At 35.8% G+C, this 25,251-nt stretch overlaps 1 protein-coding gene across 2 annotated transcripts in view; it reads left to right on the forward strand.

Moving 5' to 3' along the window:
• The window catches only part of LOC150084902 (kinesin light chain-like), a 172,916-nt gene that overhangs the window by 77,904 nt on the left and 69,761 nt on the right, over nucleotides 1–25,251 (forward strand). For both annotated transcript variants that reach the window (XM_090376696.1, XM_090376697.1), the window contains exons 6-7: nucleotides 11,476–11,563; nucleotides 23,994–24,095. In XM_090376696.1, the coding sequence (XP_090232822.1) occupies nucleotides 11,476–11,563; nucleotides 23,994–24,095 (190 nt within the window). The remainder of the gene's footprint in view (nucleotides 1–11,475; nucleotides 11,564–23,993; nucleotides 24,096–25,251) is intronic.

The following is a 25,251-nucleotide window of genomic DNA, read 5'->3' on the forward strand; positions in this document are numbered from 1 at the left end:
TCTCTAGCTCAACTCCTAATGAAATATTTTTTTTCCAAAGTCTAAAAACCTTGCATTTTGGCAGCATTAAAGTATAACTGCCACTTTTGTGACCATTCTTAAAACCTATCCAAGTCATTCTGAAGGATTTGCTGGTCATTAACCACTCTCTTGATCTTGTCTTCAAATTTTGACATCCCTCCAGTGTTATATGTATTCACATCAATATCATTAAGAAAATCAGAGATAACAACAGTCCCAGCACTGACACTTGAAGGACTTCACCTTTAACACTAGCTCCACCTGAAGAGTTACCATTAATTGCAATCCTCTGCCTCCTGTTCTTCACCTGTCCTTTGAATCTTCCAAGGTTCTTTCCCTTGATATCTTTCTAATAACCAATAATGTTACAGTTGATACAGTAACATTGTTGGTTATTAGACAGCAGTAAAAATTGTCTCCTGTGGGACAATTAAATGCTTGGTGCCTCTGTAGCCAGGTGGGCAGGAGCAGCAGTGCATAGCACACGCTTCTTGATTAGACCGGGGTTTGAGCCCGTGACCACAAAATACGGCGGATGTGGAAAGGATGGGGAATGACCATCGCATATCCCCGGAGCAATATGGCCTTAGTTGCTAATGCTCCTAAAAACCAAAACAACAACATATGTTAGCTTACGCTGAAGTGACTTTTTATTCATTTTTTATTTTTCATTCATTAAGTTCACTTTTTAAATAAAATATAGAAACAAGACTTGGCTCTAAAAAAATAAAAAAGCTCCTAAAAAAACCCCAAATAATAAATAATAATTAAATGCTTTGCTAAAGTCCAAAAAAACAGTGTCAAAACTACTTCCTGTGTTCAACTCATGAGTGGCTCTTTCAAAATAGCTAATCATATTAGTTAAACAAGATTTTCTCTTTACAGAACTATTCTGTTTTCCTTCAGAATACCACATCTATCTATATTCCAGTGTATTGCATTTTTAATCATTGTTTCCATGATTTTTCATACTGCTGGAATTAAACTGACTTGTCCATAGTTACCAGCTTTGCTCTTAGAACTGCCTTTATGGATTGGTTAATCATTTGCACTTCTTCAATCCAAAGGTACTTACCCCTGAATCTAGTGTTGCCATCATAATTAATCTTAATAATATGATGTCATCTCTGTTAAAATTATGGGATATATTTCCATCAACACTGGGAACCTTACTTACTTTTAGATTTCAAAAGTTTTTTATCTCTTTGTACAGATTCTCTTCTTTGCAAAGATTCCTTCATCTGTAAAGATTGATGCAAATTACCTGTTAAATTCATCAGTAACATCAGCTGAGTTATTTATGATTTTTCTTTATCCATTACATTGTGGTCCAATCTGATTTGTTCTTTTTTTCTTTGTATTCATATGCATGAAACACCTTATCCCTGTTTTTTACTCTCCAGTGATTTCTCATAATTAGTCTTTGCTAGCATAACCCTTTTTGCAGTACTGTTACAGATTAACTTATAGCTATTATACAGTTATCAGTAATTTTCATTTCCCTATAATTCATCTGGGCCATCTTTATCTGTTCTATTAAATTGGCCATTTCCATATTCAACCACATAGGGATCCTCCTTTTGCTATATTTTCTTACTGTGCATTTGTGACTTCTCCAAGTACTTCTTTAAAGGTATTCCACAATTCCCTTTATTTGTCCTACTATCATTGTCCCTTTTCCTGAAATCAAAACCTGTTTCTTTACCTTTAACAACTGCATTGTCTTTCTTCATCACCCATTTAAGGGCTCCTGTTCTCCAGTCCTGTGATGCTGTGCAGATAATGTGTGATTACTAGATCTAGATTTTTCTTTCTCTAGTTCTTTCCTCAAAATCTTGATATAAATTAACAGTTGTGTAAATTATTTAAAAATTGTCCTCCATCGTGAGTTCCCCTCCCACTTGCTCTAATCAGTGAGGGGCAAATTGAAATAAATAAATGATCTTTATAGATACTGGTAATCTCCCATAAGAAGCCACTCACATGTTTACCCATTTTGTCTGCATATGGAGGCTCTTGTAATACCTTTTCAAAATTCTAATTTTATATCATATCCATACTCTTTTCCCTTTTCTTCCAGTTTATCTGACACCATATAGACTATGTTAATGTGCCTAAGTTCAGAGCCTGGAATTCTTTTGTTGCACCCAAGCTGTTTTGATAAGAAGCACAATATCCTCCCTCACCACTACTACCATCTAACCTTCCTATTTGCCTTTCTTTGCTAAATATGTTATACATGCCATAGTGAAAGTTATTGTTCTCTTTCTGGGTTACACCAAGTTTCTATTAGCCCTGTTATGTCAGTGTTATTTAACCAAACTAGGGGTTCAAACTTGCCCGTTTTATTGACAATACTCCTAATGTTTCTGTACACAAGTGGTCTTATGTTGTTTACTACTGTGACATATCCTTTGAAATTATGTATGTTTATTTCCCCCATATTAACATCCTGTTCATTTATAACATCGTTGCCCTTTGCACATTTTCCAAATATATACATTTGGGACTTCTGTGACCACTTTAAAGATTTTCTGTAGTTCTTTGTATTTGTCCTCTCTTTGGCTTTTGAGGCCTCATACAAGAATTCTTAATGTGCACAAGTGTAACTTTGACCCATAACATCAGATAAACACATGTATCCTCCCCCCAACAGCAACTTTATATTGTCTTGAATTAATCCACATAGCTTTCAGTATTTAGTCCCTTCTGTTGTGCCTGGGCCAAATTGCAGACTGGAAATTAGTGAAATAATGAGCATTTAACTTGCATGGAGTGTAATTTATCTTTAATTTCTTAAAGAACTGCAGATTTTTAAGAAATTAAAGAATATGATGGTTACTTTAAGAAATAAAAGACATAGGTGACCACCCAGGTGTGAACAAATGTAAGCAGGGGTCGAGGTGTGGCACCCACACCACATGGAGGAATGTTCCCCTCTGTGTTACCAGGTAATACCAGATGGTAGATGACTCTCATCAACCAGTGCAATACCACCACTTTGCTTATTGGAAGCTTGAGGTGGTGGAACTCATGTTTAGTCTCCAGACCTAAGTTCTGGTCAACCCTCACCCATATCTTCCATTATGCAGTATGATTGATGTCTTTTGAGGTTATGATGAACACCATGGTGAGGTCCAAACTTCCTTACATTTCAAGGGTGCAGCTCTAAAATGGTGTTTGCAGGCTGGCCGCTAGTTAGTACACTGGACCGAACCTATTGGTAACTCTTTAGGAGGCTTCCATATAAGCTACTGTATCATATTGCTGCTTCTATTTTGCCAGATAGTGACTGGAGGGAGTCTGAGTAGTGTGTATGCGTGGAGCATTGTCGAGGCCATGTTTGGCCTTGTATTTTTGCACATTATAAGAATCTACCCACATCAAAGATCTGGGTAGATTCTTACCATGTGCAAAAATTTCATTACTTCATACAGCATGCCCCCCCCCACCTTTTCTTACTATTGAATACACCACGAATTGTCAAACTAATAGAGCAAACTTATCTGCGAAAAGATCTAAACCTTCCAAACACTTCCTAGTTCATTTCACAAATATACGTGGTCTCAGTTCTAATCTGTGATGTCCATTTCCACTTACAGTCTCTGCCAAACCCCATATACTTTTTCTGACAGAATCTCAGTTATCGATTGATTCAACCACTGCTCATCTCAGTTGCCCAAATTATTCGCTGTACGATTCCTTTCGCCTCAAAGGTTGTACTTGTGCATATGTCCATTCTGATATTCCCTGTCAGAGACTTGGTAATTTGGAATCTCCTCTTTTCGATCTACTCTGGCTTAAAATCTCTCTACCTCTTTCTTTCTAATCTGTTAGTAATGACCCTTGTGAACAACTTGTAGATGTGGGATAACAAGCTAATTGTTCTATAATTTCCAGTTTCTGATTTATCTCCTTTCTTATGTAGCAAAACTATGATTGCATTATTCCACACCTTTTCTAATGTATTTTGTGAAGTCTTGCCAGTTTTTGTGTCATGTCTCTTCCTCCCAATTTTAACAAGTCTACAGTAACTTCATCTTTCATCATTTTAACAAGTCTACAGTAACTTCATCCCCCAGAGCTTTCTGATTCTTCATTTTATTCAATGTGTGTTCTACCTCATCAGGAAGGATATCAGGTATGTTGTGTGTTACTAATTTGCGATCCATCTTCCCCACTGCTGGCATCATTCCCTCGCTCCTTGTATAACTCTTTATAGTAGTCTTCTACTATTTGAATTATTCCTTCTCTTGCTATTCACAAGTACACCATCGCTATTCTTCAGTTTCAGTATCCTTTGTCTTTCTGTGTTACTGCTCATGGCTGCTGATTTAAATCCTTTGTTTTCCCTTAATGCTTGTTCTACTTTTCTTGTGTTAAATCTTCTTATGTCCTCTCTGAGTCTCTTTCTAATGGCTTTGCATAACTCAGTATACTCAAATTTTCTCCCTGTCAGTGTTTTTCTTGCTCTTCAATTGTTGTATTTGGTTCATCATGAGAAGTGTTTCTTGACTGATTTTTTCCTTCTTTAGATTTCTTTTTACCTATAGGTTTCTTGGGCTTTATCACTTTCAGAAAGTTGTAATATTCCTCGTCGATATCTTGGTCCTGAACAGTCTGCAGAAGCTCAAACTTGTTCTTAAGTTCCAGTACATACTGCTTTTTCTCCTCTTCTGTTATCTCAAAGACCTTCGTATTATTTACTCGAGTCAGTTTTTTCCTTTCTTTTCTTACATTCTATATCAAGTGTGCATCTTGCCATTCTGTGATCACTTCCAACAATTACCTTGTTCAGGACAGTAACATCATTCACAATATAACTTCTGTTAGTGAGAATGAAGTCGATTTCATTAGTTGTTAATCCATTTGGGCTCTTCCATGTCCACTTTCTGTTCACCCTTTTCTTGAAAAAAGTGTTCATTACTGACATTCCTTGAGATTCTTCAAATTCCACAAGTCTTTCACCTCTTTCATTTCTTTCACCAATTCCAAAATTTCCTATAGTTCCCCTTTCTGCTCTGTTTTGTCCCTTTCCAACCTTAGCATTGAAGTCCCCCATAATGATAGTGTAGTGAGTTTTCTGTTCATCTAGAAGACTCTCAATTTCGGTGTAAATCTAAACCTTGGTTTTCCAATAAATGTGCTAAGGCTGTTCAAGAGAAAAATTTTGCATATTGTAATTGGCTTGTTTCCAATTCTTCAGTTTCACTTTTTGTCTACACCAAAGCTCGCAACAATTGTAAAACAGTTATTAATCAGTCCAAACTAGATTTTGAACAGGCTAAGAGTAGAAAACTTCTTCTTGCTCTAATGGTAGCCAAAAATTCTGGTCTCTTGCCAAAGCTATTTGCTCGCAACTTTTGCCCATCTCTGCTCTCACCTCTATCAAAACCAGGTGGCTCTATTGTCACTTCAGCCAAGGATAACACTGACCTGCTAGCATCCCATTTTTATTCCAACTCATGGAATAAAAATGGGATGCTCTTGGTATTAATGTATTAATGATCTTGATAAAACACCTCCCACTATTACCAGCATGATTACCCCATTCAATGTCTCCCATGGTCTTCTGTCAAAAGGTTGTCAGAAGGATTTTGACAAATCTTGATGCTAAGAAAGTTCCAGGTCCTGATGGTATTTCTCCACTTGTTCTCAAAACCTGCACTCCTGAACTTACTCCTGTTCTTTGCCGCCTTTTTTCACTTTCTTATTCCAAAGGTTTTTCCTTCTGCTTGGAAATTTGCTCATATCCAGTCAATTCCTAAAGAGGGTGACAAATCCCTCCCATCCAATTATCGTCCCACTTGCAATTACTTCTACTCTTTCTAAAGTAATGGAGAAATCAATTAACTGCAACTTTTAAACTATCTAGAAACCTTCTGTCTGATCAATGATCACCAGTATGGATTCCATCAGTGTCGATCCACTGGTGATATTCTGGCTTATGTTACCCATTTATGGACAAAATCAATGGAGAAGTTTGATGAAACACAAGCAGTTGCTCTAGACATCTCAAAGGCTTTCATCGTGTTTGACATAAAGGTCTTCTAAACAAGCTTCCATCTTATGGGTTGCCAGCTGTTTTTTGTGATTGGTTATCCAGTTTTCTCTCTGACTGCTCACTGAGGGTAATGGTATATGGCTCTCTGTCTTCTAACTTCTCCACTATTGCTGGTGTCCCCCAAGGTTCACTTCTTTCTCCCACTCTTTTCCTCTTGTATATTAATGACCTCTTACACTGACTGGAAATCCTAACCATAGTTTGCCGATGATAGCACATTGCATTCCACTTTCCATTTTGAGAAACCTTGCCCCGGTCAATCAGCTTTAACGTCTCGTATATCCGCTACCAATTCCTTAAATGTCAATCTCCAGGTAATTGTCCAGTGGGGCAAAGGCAACTTGGTTGATTTCAATCCTTCTAAACTCAGTCCTGTCTTATATTTCTCAAAAAGGATTCTTCTGCTCCTATGCTTATCTTTGGTGACACTCCGATTTATAGGCAAGATGATATATCTCTTTTGGGGATTACCCTGACTTCTAATCTCTCTCTCTTGGCACAAGCATATTACAAATATTGCTTCCTCTGCATCTAAAAAATTGGTTTTCTCTTTCGCTCTCAGTGTTACTTTTCTTTCAGATAGCTGTTTATTCTGTACAAATCACAAATCCGCCCTACCAGGAATATTGTTCCCATATATGGGACGGTGCTCCTACACATATGGTGCTCCTACACTTCTCTCAGGTTTCTAGATTCCATTCAGAAGAGGGCAGTTAGGTTAATTAATGACTCCCGTCTAACAGAGTCTCTCCACTCGCTGTCTCAAAGATGTACTGTTTCTGCTGCATGCCTTTTCTATAGATACTTCCATGGGCACTGTTCTTCTGAATTAGCTTCTATAATTCCCGCTCTCTCTTTCAAAACAGTCTGAACGTGTGCCACCACCAGCCAATATCCGTTTGCTAACCATCTTCAAACTCACAGAACCAACTTTTCATCTTCCTCATTTAATTATTGAACTGCTGTTTTCTGGAACAACCTTCCTTCATGTGTATTTCCTGAAAATTTCAGTCTACAGAAGTATAAATCTAATGTCAACAAATATCTTCTTTTGTTTATCTCAACCTCCAGGAAATGCAAGGTATCATGTACTATAGGTTCTAATACTTCTCATGTTTGGGGTTTTCATAAAAAAAAATATATATATATATATATTTTTTTTTTTTTTTTTAGTGTAATATATATATATATATACCCACTCCATGCAGGTTGAAGTACTCATTATTTCACCCGTTTTCAGTTCTTGATATTATGATATTGTTTAGTGCAAATTCACTGCTAAAAGAATATTTAAGAATTGCAGACATACATTTTGACCTAATTTGTTTAACTAAATAAAAAAAAAGATTCAGTGAGAACAGTTGTATTTGTTACCGTAGTGTTACTAACTGCTCGGTGATAAAGAATTACATATGGTTTATTCTGTGATACTTCTTCAAACTGAGGAATTATCCCTCTCCTCTCCCTTTTATAACTAGAAGTATATGCCAAATGACATTCCAAACTGGAATGAATACCATTATATAGAAGCTAAATAGAAATACATATTTCTGTGTATCATGCTTGGCAATGTTTTATGTACAACAATGGAAACTTGGCTACACTATAAACATGAGTGAAGTCATGTTGTAGTATGTGATGTTCAAAGTGCCTTGTGACATGTTCTGGCTTATGCAGCATTAGGTGATACAGTGTTTTGAATGCGAATAACATTTTTTAATCATTATTGAAAAGCAACACACACACACACACACACACAATCATTTTATTGTTCATATTCAGGTATTCTTTAACATATTTATATGGTTGTTTATGAATTTTTTTTTTTCCGATACAATTTATTCAAAAACATAAGGATTGTAATATCAGTTATGTGAAAGGTTTGTAAGGTCATAGATATTATGATATTGTTTAGTGCAAATTCACCATTACTACATCTTTCTCACCGTCCTTTATCTTCTGTACCTTCCTTTAAATAGAAACAAAGAAAGAAATATAGGGGTATTGTGGAATGGCCTTTTCAACAATTAAATTAAATAGGGACTAATGAAGCATGGCGGGGAGGTGCCAGGAAACAAGAGGCTGGATTAGAGACTGCTCATATAATATGATGTCAGCAGTTAAAGAAAGACCGATTTATAATACTTGTTCTGACTCATTAAGCATGTAAACAAGAAAGGGTTTGTAAAGTAGTGCTTGTTTATTAAAATTATTTATAGTGGTGTACAAAATGTATGTGTGAATAGTGTATATCTTGATGATCTGTTATGGTTAACTTACAGTTCCAATCCTTAAATAGTTAAACAAATTTAAAGACATCTTGACCTTAAATTCCTTGTCATAAATCCACTGCACAAGGTATCTGATTTTTCTGTGCCAACAATCCAGAGTTCCCATCATAGTTCCCATGTTTTTTTGTACAAATGGGACAGCAGTACACAAGGTGAATGTTGGACTAAGCAGTGGTCATGCAGAGAGAGAGAGAGAGAGAGAGAGAGAGGGAGAGAGAGAACCTGGTGATGGTAAGCACCAAAAACTTTGAATGTGAAAGTTTATTTGAACTTACACTAGAAAAGTCCTGTTATTTCCACTTCATATAAAACATGACTTGATGATGCAGTTCATAAAAACCTTAGACAAATTTTCAAATATTTATATTGTGAATTCTGTGCTCTTTGAGACAGCTTCATTTTTATGAGTCCTTAGATAAGGAAATTGACTTTAAATAGGTTATTATCATTATAAACTTTTTCTCCTTTATGGGATTTTTTTCTGCCCCATGATGGGTACTGATACCAATTGCATGGGATAGTTGATTGTGCCTGGTTGACGTTATTATTGTTGGTCGAGGAACTTTCTCACTGTCCTGCAGGTGTTCAGTATTGCTGCTTTCTGGAGTTCCATGTAAGTGCTCTCCAAGTTATTATTATTTTTTATATATTTTATAAAATAATAATAAAATAATATTTATATATTATTTTATTATTATTTTATATTTTATATTTTTATAAAACAAATAAAAGTAATATACAGGAGTAATGGCAATTTACAAAAACAAACAATATTATTACAACTATCTGAAATACATAATAAATAAGTATGATGCTGTTTCTTGTATTCTCTATAACTTGACCTGACCATGTGATCATCCCAGATTATAAACAGAAAGTTTAATTTTACATAACAGGAAGCTTTCCCAAAATCTAATTTTCAGTAACCCCAATATAAATTAGAATAATTTTTCGTATAATTTGCCTTTGTGAATGACAAAAAATAATAACAATCAAAATAAATAATATTAAAGTTGTGGATGTCATTAAGGATGGTAGGAGGGGTTACTAGTTGACCCAGAGCAAATTTCAAACACTCTGTGATTTCTGCTCTGTCAACAGCCTGACATAGCCGTGTGGTCAGGAGCCCGAGTGGAGTAGCACACTCTTTGAGTGCACCGGGGTTCAAGCCCGTGACTGCTAAATACGATTAACATTTGTATTGATTGATTTATTATAAAATCCTCTGACCTGATGGTCATGCCGGAATATAAACAAGAAGTGTTTTCTTTGATTTTTCCCATTTAAAATTTCAGCATTCTCCGTTAATTATGACACAAATGGCAAAAATGTAGGATCAACTATGAAATGCTAATAAACCCTTTTTAACTATTCCTAAAGGATAAAATGCCCTTGCTGATGAAAGAGCTACTGTATTTGGGGGGGGGATAAAATGACTATATTTTATTTTATTTTTTTCCTTTAATGTTGTATTGCATGCTAACAAAAATTAGGAAATTCATCTGTTGGAAACTACACTGGAAACTGGAAGAACTGGTATCAAATTGATAATACCACATTGCATATGCGATAAAAAAGAAGTAAGCATCATAATAATTTTTTTTGGATGTATATTTGGATGTATATTTTTTCTGGATGTATATTTGATCTTCTTACAAAATTTTAAGAAAATAGCTCTGGTGGTAGCTATATTATAAACTTTTGAAAACTGGTGCCAAACTTCACTTCAGTCTTTCTTTGTATTTCAGTATTTCCTTTATATGAATTTTATGGAATCACAAAATTTCAGTGAGAAGTTCTTTATTAATTATCACACGAGCCAGAAAAATTCACAACCAAGTGCCAAATGTTGCTACGATTGTGGGTCTGCATTTTTTGTTTGGGATTGCAGAAAGAGTTATATTCTATTTGCGAGGAACTTTCCAGAATAAAACATCTGTGCAAGGATAGAACATTTGGTCAGTTAAAAAGGGCTGTGCTTATTTGCATTCAAGGAATTTCAAACACTAGCATTTGAAATTTATACTGCAGTTTCTAGTAGATAAATTACCTTAAATTTTTGTTAGTAGATAGAATATACACTGAAGGAAGAAAATATAATTTTTCCCCCCCAAAACACAATATATGAGCAGAGTGCATCCCCCTTTCACCCTTGAATAATAGGAACACCCTTGGTGCATTGGATAAACAAAAAAAAAAGGTTGTTATTATTATTGTTTTTAGAAAGGATATCATGTCAGTACAGTGCTTTTCCTGGATGTATCTTCTAACAAAATTTTAAGAAAATATTTTTATCAATAGCTATTTTATAAACCTTTGAAAACTGGTGTTGAAAATACTTTGCAGTCAATCCTGCCTTCTGTGCAAAGAAGAAAACAAGTTTACAAAAAAAAAAAAACATTACTCATAATGGGTTTTTTTTTTTTTTAAGTTGTATTGTTACGAAATCTTTCTTTTATATATATTTGACTTAATAACAATATTTCAAGCAAAATTTTTCATTAGAGGCTCCATTATAAAATTACTAAAACCAGCTTCAAATCAAAAAAAAGAAAAGTGTGAAATCAAATAAATGTATTTTTTGAAAAATAACTACTGCAATTATTAAATATAACAAATTTAAGATTTGTGAACTTAATAAATTTTTAGGAATAATAAGGACCCAAATTACCAACATATTGTCAACAGTATGCCCAATAAAGTTTGGATAAATGATGATTAATATTTATTTCACATCAGTATTCTTTCTTTTATAAGTTTTTTATATTTCCTTTAACAGGCATAATAATTATACATTCTTATTTTTTATTATTATACACAATGCTCATTGTGATAAAATTTAATAATTTCATTTATATTATTACTCTTTTCTTTTTTTCTAGATTGTAAAAATTCCTTATTTAAAGTTGAATTGTGAAAAAAGCATTTATTAAAAAAAAAGTTTAAATTTTGCTTTGTTATGTATTAGTGATTAAAAATTTGAATTTTACAGCTAATTGAAATTTCTAGCTAATTAATATTTCAGGATAAGTTTCAAAATATCTTTTGGTGGGAATCTTTGTTTTAAATAGGTTTTTTTGTGTTTTGTCATGTTTTTAGGGATCAGAATAAATATAAAGAAGCTGCAAATCTCTTGAATGATGCCTTGGCCATCAGGGAAAATACACTAGGAGAATATCATCCTGCTGTAAGTTTAAAAAAAGTGAATTAGACAAAATCAAATTGCAACTAAGTGTTTTACTGAATTTGTTTTAGGAGTGATTTAATCACCTTAGAAAAATTGAGTAAAGTAAAAGAAAAATTCAATAAATATTATAGTTAAGAGAAATTACAATAAATTTAAATTTGGATAAATGATGATTAATTTATTTTATGATACATTAATTAACTTATGATTAATTAATTAAATTAATAGCTGTATGTGATATTGATTCTCAGAATGAGAATATTAATTTAAATTAGTTTAGGATGTTTTCTGTTTTGTTGTTTATTTGTATTTCTGTGATAAAAATTAAGGTAACAAAGGCATATAGCATAGATTTTTATTGAGGCCATTGTGCAAGTGGTGCTCATTTGTCCACTATTTTTTACATAATAGTAGAGGTGCACTTCTCCCTGTGATTACATTACCCCCCCCCCAAAGGTATCCCTTGAGTTATGTGATTACCATTAGCATTAGTGAAGGCATATGATGCAAGAAAGCAAGTTTATACAGCATTAGCCAAAAAAAAACCCTTCCCATTTCACACATCCATTTGCTCCAAAAGTTTGCCCACTTCTTCATTGAATTTATTTAAGCTATCAACTTCCACAGCGACAGATGGAAGTTTGTTTCAGCAATCAACTACCCACTAGCTAGAGGCAAATTTCACATCTGTTCGACAACAGTCTTTCTTCAATTTCAGTTTATGTCCCCTCAGGTTTTGTAATCTCGGTGAGAGGAAGAATCCCATCAGTATTGAGCCTGCTCAATCCATTCAAGCCCTTATACACGTCAACCAGATTGCAGGTGCATAGTCTCCAGAACTTCAGCCTTTGTTCCCCTAACCAGTCTTGTTCCCATTTCTCTGTACTCATTCTAGCAACTCTATATCCTTCCTAAAATGAGGCTTCCACACCTATACACAGTACCCAAGGTGTGGCCTGACCAATATCTTGTACAATGGGATAATTACTACCTTATACCTGCTAGCAAAATTCCATAATATCATTGATAAGACCCCATGACCTACTCTGGCAGCCTGTCTGCACTGCTCAGAAAACTTCATATCTGACTGCACAATTACCCCCAGGTATCTTTCATTCTCCACTACCCTGAGTGTAACACCACCCAGCCCAGTTGGTACATTTCTCTGGGGTTAGTATTACCCATATGCAGTACTTTGCATTTGTCAATGTTAAACTTGAGTTGCCACTTCTCAGCCCATCTACCCAACTTTTCCAACTATTGTGTCTGGGCAGATCCTGTTGCAGCATACTGTTATTAACAACTCTGCCATCCAAGTATATGATATCAAAATTATTTTTTGCATCCAGTTCATTTGTGACCACATCATAGTATCCAATCAAATTGGTCAGACAAGACTTCCTCTTAACAAACCCATTCTGTGTCTGAATTATTTCTACAGTCTTGTCTAGATGATTCTGCAATGCTTCTTTAACCAGTGACTCCATTATTTTAAGATGGATGCTACAGATTTTTAGCATGATTGCAAAATTCACTGTGTGAGCAGGAACATTATCAGCTAGGTGGTAGACACCTTTGGATAGCTTCCTGCATCTCTTCAACCTGATAGTCTCTGTCATAGTGATGACCAGATATTTATCTGTTGTCATAATTCAGTCAAAATCATCAACATTCTCTCTCTCTCTCTCTCTCTCTCTCTACAAAACTCGAACAATTGTATAAAACACTCTTTCCTGTGAAGCTTTTTGAAGAGGTGTCAATAATCTCTCAGAAGCCTCAAGCTGCCATTTTAGACATATGTAGGGAGGAACTCTTGCATCATGGTGCAAACATAATGCTTGAGTTTCTTAACTCTGTACGTCATTTTCTATAAAATTTCCACTTTAGCCACAATGGAAGGATCTGTGGCTGAGATAAGTCTTCCTTCTCTTCGATCATCATGCGTACTGCTCTACCTACATCTGAACTGTCTTTTTCAGTCTCATGTGATGGGTGCTCCTCCCTATATACAGCTTTCATCTCCTCACAGATTTGTTATGCTGCTTTGCCTTGCAAATGAAGAAATTTTATTATTCAGGCCTCAGCCTACTCCAGCATGTTGGAGAAGCTGTATTGACTAGTGATCTAGAAAAACTTTGAGACTTAGTAGAGTGTGCATGCACATGCACGCGCACACAATATCAGATCCTTAACTCAAATATTGTGTGAGAGCAGCCTTGTGCACAGGAGCATTTTCAGCTAGGAGACAGACACCTTTGGGTACACAATATCACATCCTTAACTCAAATATTTCTAGGTAAGAGTAAATATTTATTGACTGTCCCTTTTAAAGAGGTAGTTCTTGCCTCACAGATATGTGGGAAAACATGAATTAGGTCCAAGGGAACTGCATAACCTTAGGTTCAGTGATATAGTAGTAGTAGTAGAATAGGCATGTGATGCAAGGAAGCAAGCTTATCTAATATCAACCAAAAAAAAAAAAAAAAACATTTCACACATCCATTCCTTCTAAAAGTTAGTTCGGTTCCTCCTTGAATTTATTTAAGCTATCAACTTCCACAACAACAGATGGAAGTTTGTTCCAGCAATCAACTACCCACTGGCTAAAAGAAAATTTCTGCCCAACTATTGTACAACTGTTTCCTTATGACAACTATTTCCGTTTCATTTATTAATTATTTATTTTATTTTATTTATTTTTTATTTTTTGCTGGTGCAGCAGAAGACTTAGGCTTCCTTGCACCAAGTTACAAAGGAGGTTAGGCAGGCGAAGGCAGATTACGAGAAATATTTGGCAAGGGATGCAAAGAAAAACAGCAAAGAGTTCTTTACTTATGTAAACTCTAGAAGGAAGGATATGAATCAGATTGGTCCACTTGATATCGATGGGTCAACTGTTGATGATCCTGCTGAGGTAGCTAACAAACTAAATGAATATTTTGCATCGACATTCACACATGAGGAGTTATTTAGCGAGGGGAAAGCCAGAGGTGTATTCAACTCTAGCAGTAAGCTAGAGAATCTTGTAATAACTGAGAGTAAAGTGGAGGAGAAATTGTTGAAGATAAACACAAGAAAGGCACCCTGGGGTGGACGGGATCTATCCAGGTGTATTAAAGGAGGCAGCAAAGGAAGTAAGCAAACCCTTAGCCATAATTATGAGAGCTTCCTTGGACTCAGGGGAGGTACCCACAGACGGGAGATGTGCAAATGTGACCCCAATTCACAAAGGAGGATCAAAGGCTGACACAAGTAATTATAGACCTGAGTTTAACTTCTGTTCCAGGAAAATTAATGGAGGCACTAGTTAAAGAAGGACTGCAGGATCATTTAGACAAGACTTCAGTTAAAGCTCAGACACAGCATGGTTTGTTAAGGGGAAGTCTTGCCTGACCAATTTGATTGGATACTATGATGCAGTCACAAAGGAACTGGATGCAGGGAATAACTTTGATATTATATACTTGGATCTTAGAAAGGCTTTTGATACTCTTGCACATGGAAGACTGCTGCACAAATTGGAGCAGTGTGACATTGGAGGGAAATTGCTGCTATGGATAAAGGGGTGGTTGAGGGGGAGAAGACAGAGAGTGGTAATCAATGGACACTGCTCATCGTGGACTAATGTTATTAGTGGAGTCCCTCAGGGCTCAGTGTTGGGTCCATTATTGTTTTCTGTATTTATAAATGATATTGATGATGGTATATCAAGCTTAATGTCCAAGTTTGCAGATGATACAAAGGTTGCCAGGGTTGTCAAGGACACTACTGACACTATGCTGCTACAACAGGATCTGGAAAGGTTGAGCAGATGGGCTGAGAGGTGGCAAATGAAGTTTAACATTGACAAATGTAAAGTACTACACATGGGAAACAGCAACCCCAGAGCAACGTATCAACTCTGTGGTACTACACTGACAGTGGTAGAGAATGAAAGGGACTTGGGGGTGGTTGTGCAGGCAGATATGAAGTTCTCTGAGCAGTGCAGACGGGCTGCAAGAGTAGCTCATGAAGTATTGTCAATGATATACAGGAATTTTTCCAGCAGGGATAAGGAGGTGATTATTCCCTTGTATAAGGCAATGGTCAGGCCACACCTAGAGTACTGTATACAGGTCTGGAAGCCTCATTTCAAGAAGGATGTAGATCTGCTGGAACGAGTACAGAGAAGGGCAACAAGATTAGTGAATGGAACAAAGGGGTGCTCTTACGAAGAAAGGCTTAAGTTTTACAAATTACAGTGTCTGGAGACTAGGCACCAGCGAGGTGATCTGATAGAGGTGTATAAAGCCTTGAATGGTTTGAGCATGCTCAATGCTGATGGGATTCTTCCTCTCGCTCAGAATAATCACCTGAGAGGGCATAAATTCAAATTGAGGAAAAACAGATGTAGGATAGACGTGCGGAAATTTGCCTGTAGCCAGCAGGTGGTTGGTTGGTGGAACAGACTTCCATCCCTTGTCGTGGAAGTTGATAGCCTAAATAAGTTTAAGGCTCAGCTGGACAGGTATTTTGAACGAACAGAGGGGTGAAGTGGAAGTGGGTTTTTTTTTTTTTTTTTTTTGGCTGATGCTGCATAAGCTTGCTTTCTTGCATCAAATGCCTCTACTAATGCTAATGCTAATATGGCCATTATTAATACTATGTATAAGCTCAATATTACTATCACCGATGAAAAATCACACTTGAAGTTGTTGTTCCTTGGTCTCTAAAATACTGAGAGTAGCCTTATGAACAGGAGCATTGTCAGCTTGGAGGCAGGCACCTTTAGATAGCAGAATGTGCTATGGAGCAACAAATCTTGCTACATGATGTTTTGTTCTGATAGGCATGTCCGCATATGGAGAATGCTTCCTGGTGGAGTGTATCATCTCGACCAATGGAGTTTTGCTTTGACAGCGTGTAATGTATTGGATTGTTTCAAACTTTGTTAGTTTAGTACCCAATTTCATTAAGTTCACAGCCTACTGGATGTTTTGGATTGACCTACCTTTCTTGAATTTTCCTTATGTACACTATGGCAATACTACAGAAATGGACCCTGTGAGTATCAGTATGACAATGGTAGCTTCTGCAAGCTTCATAGAGCACTGGATTGTGGATAGTGATTTTGAAAAGTTATACTGCGTAGTACTCAACTGTACCGAACACTTGTGGAATGAATCTGGTGCATCAGACTAGGCTGTGGCCAAAACAGCCCTCTTCCAAACTACCTCTGGGAGCTGCCTGCAGGAGGAATGGAGGCTCATTCCCTGCCAACAACTTTTCAGAAGTTGAGAGAAATTATTGGAGGGTAGGGGTTGGCTGTCATGCAGGCTAAAGGTCCTTCATTAGGATTTTGAATTAAAAGCCCATTTTTGCACCTATCTGTGGGTGTCCGAATACTTTTGTTTACACAGTGCACTTAATCATATTTTGTCAATTTAACACAGCGAAATCTGTCTTATTTGTTTCACCTGTTTATTAGTTACATGTAGTCACCATACAGAAACATTAATGATATTTCACATAAGTACCAAGTTAATCAAATAATCTGTTGATAGCAGTTTTGAGATTGGCAGTACAATACACAAATTAAGTGGAAATAATTGGACCCCTTGATATTCTGACAAAAATTAAAGCAGATCTTGCTACCCAAAAACCTACTTGACACTGATTTAGATTAAAATTCTGAAATTATACTGTGAAAAGAAAAAAATTTTGTTTGTTGAATAAATTTTGGCTCCAGTCATATCTCTATTTAATGTTTATTATTTTATTTTGTTTTCATTATGGAGGTTTAGTGGCACAAGGACTATGATCATATTACACTTGTGTGGTCATAACAGCCTGTGTAATCATTATTTTAGATCCCAGTTACCTGTCAGATTGGATTTTTTAATGAGTTTGATAGAATGTCAGAAATGAGTGAATTGATAGATACTTTTTTAGATAAGGACAGAATTCAATGTTTTGCTGACTTTTCATCAATTCCTATAAAATTTGAAAGAAATAAGCAGGTTAAGCTTCTGTCTTACTGAGAGTCAGTAAGTACTGTTTTAACTGTAAGTACATTGAGAGGGTAATTTCCAGTGAGTATTAGTAATTAAATAAAATAAATAATCAATAAATAATAAAAGAAAAGGAAATAGACAACCTATGCATTTCCCTCCTCCCATAAGTAACTATCCAGCTGACCTTTGAATTTCCCCAAACTGTATGCCTCAGCCACCCATGCAGGTAACTTATTCTAGTAATTGATAACTCGCTGGCTGAAATAAAACTTCCTGCAATCCAGTCTAAACATCTCCCCCCCCCCGTAACTTGAATTTATGGCCCCTAGTTCTAGAATCATTTATAACCATGAAAAGTTTGTCCTCTTCATTTTACTTTTGCCTCTCAGAGCCTTAAACACCTCAATGAAGTATCCTCTAAGGTGCCTAGTTTCCAAGCTGTGCAACCCACATATTCAAAGTCTTTCCTCATATGGACGCCCTTTTGCGGAACTCACCAGGCGAGTTACCCATCTTTGGACCATTTCAAGAAGCACAATGTCTTTCTTTAGGTGCCATCTCCATACTTGAACACAGTATTCCAAGCATGGTCTAACAATAGTCTTATATAATGGGATTATGATGTCCTTATCTTTACTAGCAAATGTTCGATAGATCATTGAAAGGACACCATGGGCCTTCTTTGCCTTCTGTGTGAACTCTAGCTCCCATCTTTGAGTGGGAGCTAGAGTCCTAAAAATGCAAGTCATGTTTTATCTGTTATGAGTTTGTTTTTTGTATGATTTTATCATATTTGTTCTTCGTATGGAGGATCTGCAGCTAGTGAGTGGAAATGAAAGATATCAAGTCAGTATTTCTTAGGTTTATAGCAACCTGATCAGCATGTTTATTTCCTGAAAATCTCAGAGCAATCCCAGAACAATGATTATTCAGTGAATAATCATCGACAAAAAATTATAGACTGGCTTTCTTGAATTTGTTCCTGGAATCTTGATTCAGGATAGAATGCTTACTACAGAATTCATTTTCATGCATTAATTGCACTTAGAGTCAATTAAAATTACACTTTTGGAAGAATCAGGAGCATGGACTAAATCTTTGTGCTAATTTCATTGTGGAGCTACATGGCGAAACTGATATACATAGGTTGATATAGTAGCATTAGGAAAGGCTGATGCTACTATATAATTTTATCTTCCAATTGAATTCTAACTTACATACCAGATTTTGAACTCGCAGTGTAGATTTGAGAGAACTGTGTGTAATTCTGAACACGTGCAACATGTAATTATTGGATATTAAAATCGGCTAAAGAGTTCTTTCCTCGTTAAAAAAAAAAAAATGTAATTCATGGCTCTACATTTGTTTTCATCAGCTCACAGATTGGCAAGCTGATGGAAACCAGTATAGAGTTAACATTTTGTCTTTTTGAAATTTACTAACAAGGAAGCCATAAGCATTGAAACACATGAAATTTTTCATATTTCCAGATCGTGTCAAGAAATACTTCAATGAAAAATTTTCACTGCCAGTGACAACTGCAATTGTTCTGGGGGAGGCAAGATTTTTGAATTTCTGCTGGTGGTGGTGGTGGTGGTGGTGCATCAAAAGGGGGGAGCGGGAAACCACCTCCCATATTACCATCCATCCCCTCCAACAGTTTGTTTAGTTCTTCTTTGAATCTATTCAAACTAGCCACTTCCACAACATGTGATGGAAGTTTTTATTAACAATCAACTTCCTGCTGGCTGAAGGCAAATTTCCACACTGCTATCTTACAACCATCCTTCCTCAATTTAAATTTATGCCTCCTCATATGTAGTCTGAGCAAGAGAAAGGATTCCATCAGCATTCAGCTTATTATTATTATTATTAGCCATATGGTGCAAGGAAACCTGAGGCTTATGTGGCACCAGCCAAAAAAACTTTGAGTACCCTGAGAGAGAGAGAAAGAGAGAGAGAGAGAGAGAGAGAGAGAGAGAGAGAGAGAGAGAGAGAGAAAGAAAAAGTAGGAGGGAATCACCAAAAAAAGAGAAGAATGTTTATATCCTGCTCAGGACTTCAATCCGATCTCCTCACAGATGTCTGGTCTCCAGACTGAAATTTTCTTTCTATGTAAGACCACCTTGTTCCCCTGATTAATCTCATTTCTCTTTTCTGCACTCATTCCAACAGATCCACACCCTTTCTAAAATGAAGCTTCCAGACCTGTATGCAGTATTCAAGATATGGCCTAACCATTTCTTTTTGCAGCGGAATAATCATTTCCTTATTCCTGCTGGCAAAATTCCTGTATATTATTGACAAAATCCCATGAGCTTCCCTGGCAGCCTGTCTGCACTGATCCGAGAACTCCATATCTGACATCACATTTATGATGTGATGTCAGATTTTTTTATAGTCATTATAGTGGAGATTTTTTTCTCCACTATAATGAGTGCGATACCCTTTCAGACAGCTAGTATGGAGAAACCCAAGGAGTTGGGGGGGGACTCGTACATTCTTAGATCTTTGAATCAGCCACATTATGATTTAAAGTGAGGGGGGTCTTTCTTTCTTCATGGACAAACTCTTAACACTTGTGTCCTTTGTTCCACCAGAATTGTACAGCTCTCAAATGAAACAGGAAACAGATCTTTTAGACCTTTTCTTGGCAGGTAGTAGTAGTAATGGAGGCAAGTGATGCAAGAAAGCAAGTATATGAGCTTATGCAGCACCAGCCAAAAAAACAAAAAAAAAAAATTTCAAACAACCATTCCCTCTAAGAGTTTGTCCAGTTCCTCCTTGAATTTATTTAAGCTATCAACTTCCGCAACAACAGATGGAAGTTTGTTCCAGCAATTAACCACCCGCTGGCTAAAGGCAAATTTCCATCAAAATTCAGAATTCAGCGTGCTCAACCCATTCAAGGCATTATACATCTCAATCAGATCACCTTGCAGGTACCTAGTCTCCAGCTGCTGCAATTTGCAGAACTTAAACATTTCTTGGTAAGAGGACCCGTTCGTTCCCCGCCCTACTCTTGTTGCCCTTCTCTGTACACTCTCAAGCAACTCTACATCCTTCCTAAAATGAGGCCTCCAGACCTGTACGCATTACTCAAGGCATGTGCCTGACCATTGTCTTATACAAAGGAATAATCACCTCCTTTTCCCTTCTAGCAAAATTCCTGTATATTATTGACAATAGCCCATGACCTGCTCTGGCAGCCTGGCTGCATTGCTCAGAATACTTCATATTTGACTGCACAATTACTCCCAGATCTTTTTCATTTTCTACCACCCTAAGTGTAGTACCACACAGTTGATACGTTTCTCTGCGGTTACATCTAGCGGTTTAACATTGACAAATGCAGTATTTTGCATTTGTCAATGTTAAACTTCAGTTGTCACTTCTCAGCCCATCTGCCCAAATTTTGTAGATCCTGTTGCAGTATTACACTGCTATTACTGTCATTAACAACCCTGTCAATCTTTGTATCATCTGCAAACTTCGACATTAAGCCTGATATACCTTCATCAATATCGTTGATAAATATACAAAACAACAGTGGGCCCGACACCGAATACTGGAGGACTACTAGTAACATTAGTCCACGAAGAGCAGCGTCCACTGATTACCACCGTTTGTCTTCTCCCACTCCACCACTCTTTTATCCATTGTAGCAACTTACCCTTAATACCATACTGCTCAAATTTGTACAGTAATCTTCCATGTGTAACCGTGTCAAAAGCTTTCCTGAAATCCAAGTATCTGATATCAAAATTATTTTTTGCATCCAGTTCCTTTGTAACCACATCATAGTATCCAATCAAATTTACCAGATAAGACTTTTCTTTAACAAACCCATGCTGTGTCTGAATTATTACTGCGGTCTTGTCTAGATGATCCTGCAATGCATCTTTAACCAGTGACTCCATTATTTTCCTTGGAACAGAAGTTAAACTAACTGGTCTGTAATTACTCGTATCACCCTTAGATTCCCCCTTTGTGAATTGGAGATACATTTGCACATCTCCAGTCTGTGGGGACTTCCCCTGAGTCCAAGGATGATCTCATAATTATGGCTAAGGTTTGCATTCTTCATTTGCTGCCTCCTTTAATATAACTGAATAGATCCCATCCACCCCATGTGTCTTTCTTATGTTTAACTTCAACAATTTCATCTCCACTTTGCTCTCAGTTATTACAAAATCTTTTAGTTTGATAAACTTCTGGCATTTTCCTCCCTTAATAACTCCTCATGTGTGAATGTAGATGCAGATGCAAAATACTCATTCAGATTATCAGCTATCTGAGCAGGATCATCAACAGTCGAACCATCGATATCAAGTGGACCAATCTGATTCATCCCCTTCCTTCTAGAGTTTATATAAGTAAAGAAGTCCTTTCTGTTTTTCTTAGCATTCTTTGCCAACGATTTCTCGTAATCTGCATTTGCTTGCCTAATCTCCTTTGTGACTTGATTACAAACTAGCTTATATCTGCAATAGGCTTTTGTGTCACCTGATAATTTATATGCATCCCATGCATTTTTCTTCTCTGCCACGAGTCTCATTAGTTCATCTGACATCCATTTAGGCCTAAACCTTGAACAATATTTCTTAATCTATGAAAAGCCTAGTAGCTTCCACGATTAGTTCCTTGAATGCTTCCCACTTAGAATTTGCTTAGGTAGTCTGACTGGGAATTCATGCTTGTTGATTGGCCATATTCTTTTTTTTGTCAGATGGCTGATAAATATCTGCAGTGGCTTCATATTCACTTTCAAGAGTATCTCATTGTATCAGTTGTTTCCCAGTTGTTTCCACAAAGCAATCAATACTGACACACTATGAGTTTCAGAAAGTTACACAGTTAAGGTGTTTTTTCATATTGTTATGGAAGCTGGTTTTATCTTGTGATGTTCATACACTTGCATCTTGTAGTTGTGGAATGATCACAGGATTCCATATTCCAAGAGCATCAGGAGTATATACTTCTTTGTCACAAAGACATACACACCAGTTTATCAGAGGGAGTTGTCTCTGAAGAGTATGGCCTCGTGGTTACCTGCTTGTCACTTTTGTTTGCTCCTCTGCTTTTGACTTGTGCACAAGTCTCCTGTTCATCACTGTGCCTTGGGTCCATCTGGTCAATAGCCATTGCATCTACAGCTTCACAGTACATCACTGACAGAATTCAATCATAGACAGGTATTCAGAATCATGGGATTGTTATAAGAATTGACAATTTCAAAATTTTAAGTGCACTGGTTTTTTTTTTTAGTGTGTTCTGGTTTTGCTTATCAAAGAAAAGTCCTAAGCAGTCCATTTTTATTTTCAGTCAAAAAAAAATTTTTTTTAATTTAAAAAAATACCAAGAACTAAACAATGCACTTCACAATTGTAGCAACAAACCTTTCAACTTTTGATAAAGAAAATGTAAAATATATTTATTTTTCTAGCTTGTATATGGCCAGTTTGGGTTCCCTTATTTTACCAAAGAGGCTAAGATACCTAAGTTAATCTCTTGTTTGACTTTTTATTAAATGTTGCTTGTTTCATAGAAATAAACACAAATGCTTAGAAAAGAAAAAATAGTTGGTATATTTTCTCAGAAATAAAATTTGTACATAATAAAAAGTTACACATTATACATAGCAATCAGCATTAAATTTTAGTAGGTGAAATAAACAAAAGAATGATAGCTACCGGCTTAAGTTAAAATACATTTATTGTCGCTAGTAAACAACTTATGGCAAATCATTTTAAGTAAAACTTATTTGAGAGTGCACTTAAATCTGGCATAATACAATCAGTATTCATAGATAGCCCAGCACTTGTAATTTTAGATCTTAATTTTGAAGTGTGCAGGTCAAGAGAAAATAATTCATCTTTCCAACTTGTTGAGATGCAAAACAGACAGAAAACATGTATCCTTAAGGAGTAGAAAATGCTTGCACCATTGCTTTATTCAAATTTCTGTAGAAATATTCCGTAAGAATTGAATGTTAGTGCTGTTATATCGTAAAATTATCATTAAAATAAGAATGCTTGCTTAATAGTTCGCCCTTTAACCATTGTATATTTATTTTAAAAATATGTAAATATTCTTTTAGTGGCACGTGTGCAGGTATATCAAGAACTAGGAAATTGGTGAAATAGTGAGCACTTAAGCCTGTGTGGAGTGTAATCTGCCTTTAATTTCTTAAATAATTATAGATTTTCTCAGATGTTTTGTGGTACTTCCTGTGCCACTTCAGTGAACTCCTGTAATGCTGTCCTTGTGATACCTTCAGCCTCACATGCCTGGTATGTGAGGCTGACTGTGTTGTAAGCTTGGCATTTAAGGAATTTATAATGTTCAAATAAAAAATTCAGATGAATATTTTGTTTAAATGAAAGATTGTTATTTTATGTAAGTTCTCTATTATAGCTTTATTACACTTCCTTTAGGTGGCAGCCACTTTGAATAATTTGGCGGTGCTTTATGGTAAAAGAGGAAAATATAAGGAAGCAGAACCTCTTTGCAAAAGAGCTTTAGAAATAAGAGAAAAAGTGAGTGACATTTCCAAATGAATCTTTGTTCTTTGATACTATTTAAATTTACTCAAGTGAACTTTGACGTTCTTTTAATTATATATGTATAATTTAAAAAAAAAAAAAAAATTTATGAAGGGAATTTTTTTTTTTTTTTTTTTTTTTTTTTTTTTTTTTTTATATACACTGTACACGGGGTATAAAATTAAGCAAATTGCAGACATAGTATGGTCATATTGTTTGGTACCTCAAAGTAATAGTGGCAAAACAGTGAATGAAAATTCATAATTCTTTCATTTTGAATTTGTGAAAAGTGTCTAATAGATATAGAACTGAATGGATACTGAATAGAAGTTTACACCTTAAGATATGCTTAAGAAAAGGTCTGTTGTCATTTTATGGTAAGGTTATTAAGGGAAAACATTTCACGTGTGGTACTCTTAAAGTTATTATACTATTCACTAACTCCCATTTTACAGAAAAAACATTCATGGAAGCATTATTTATCAAATGGTACTGCTCATTAATAGACAATGGCTGTATGCACATATGCAGTAAAGTACATTCAAACTCAGTTATAAAGAGATTCAAAGGACTGAAGAATATTGCTCATTATTACCATTACTTGTTATATCCCATATCATATATTACTTGTTGGAGCTGTACGATGCTCTTACTCACTACATTTATCACACATGTGCACAGATATATATATATATTGTACTTATGAAAAAGGGATAAAAACAACAATGAATAACCATAGCTCTTGTGATTACATTATTAACAATTTATTTGATATATTTATGCACTATATAAATAATCCATAAGAAAATAATTTCATTATTAAAAAGTCTTTCAGTGTCATTGTTTCAAATTTCTTTTAAGATGAAATTTATGAGCAATGTCTTTCATTTTATTGACATTGATCCCAAAATTTGGGATCGATGTCATTGGTTTCATGAAACGAACAAAGAGTTTTTAAAGCAGTTTGTACTTTTGCGCTCAACACTACATTAGCTGGACACTCAAAACCATCTTCTTCCCTGTTGTCTTTGAAAGCCTCTTTTACTCTAACAGCTTTGAGAATGTCCTCATCTGTCGCCGTTTTGGCAATCATGAGGTTGTTGTTCATGGTCTCATCTTGTAAATGTCCATACATGCCGACCCAGTATCC

This window comes from Mastigoproctus giganteus, chromosome 6 (genome assembly GCF_048544385.1).
Source record: "Mastigoproctus giganteus isolate SK-2022 chromosome 6, ASM4854438v1, whole genome shotgun sequence".
Taxonomy (NCBI): Eukaryota; Metazoa; Arthropoda; class Arachnida; order Uropygi; family Thelyphonidae; genus Mastigoproctus; species Mastigoproctus giganteus.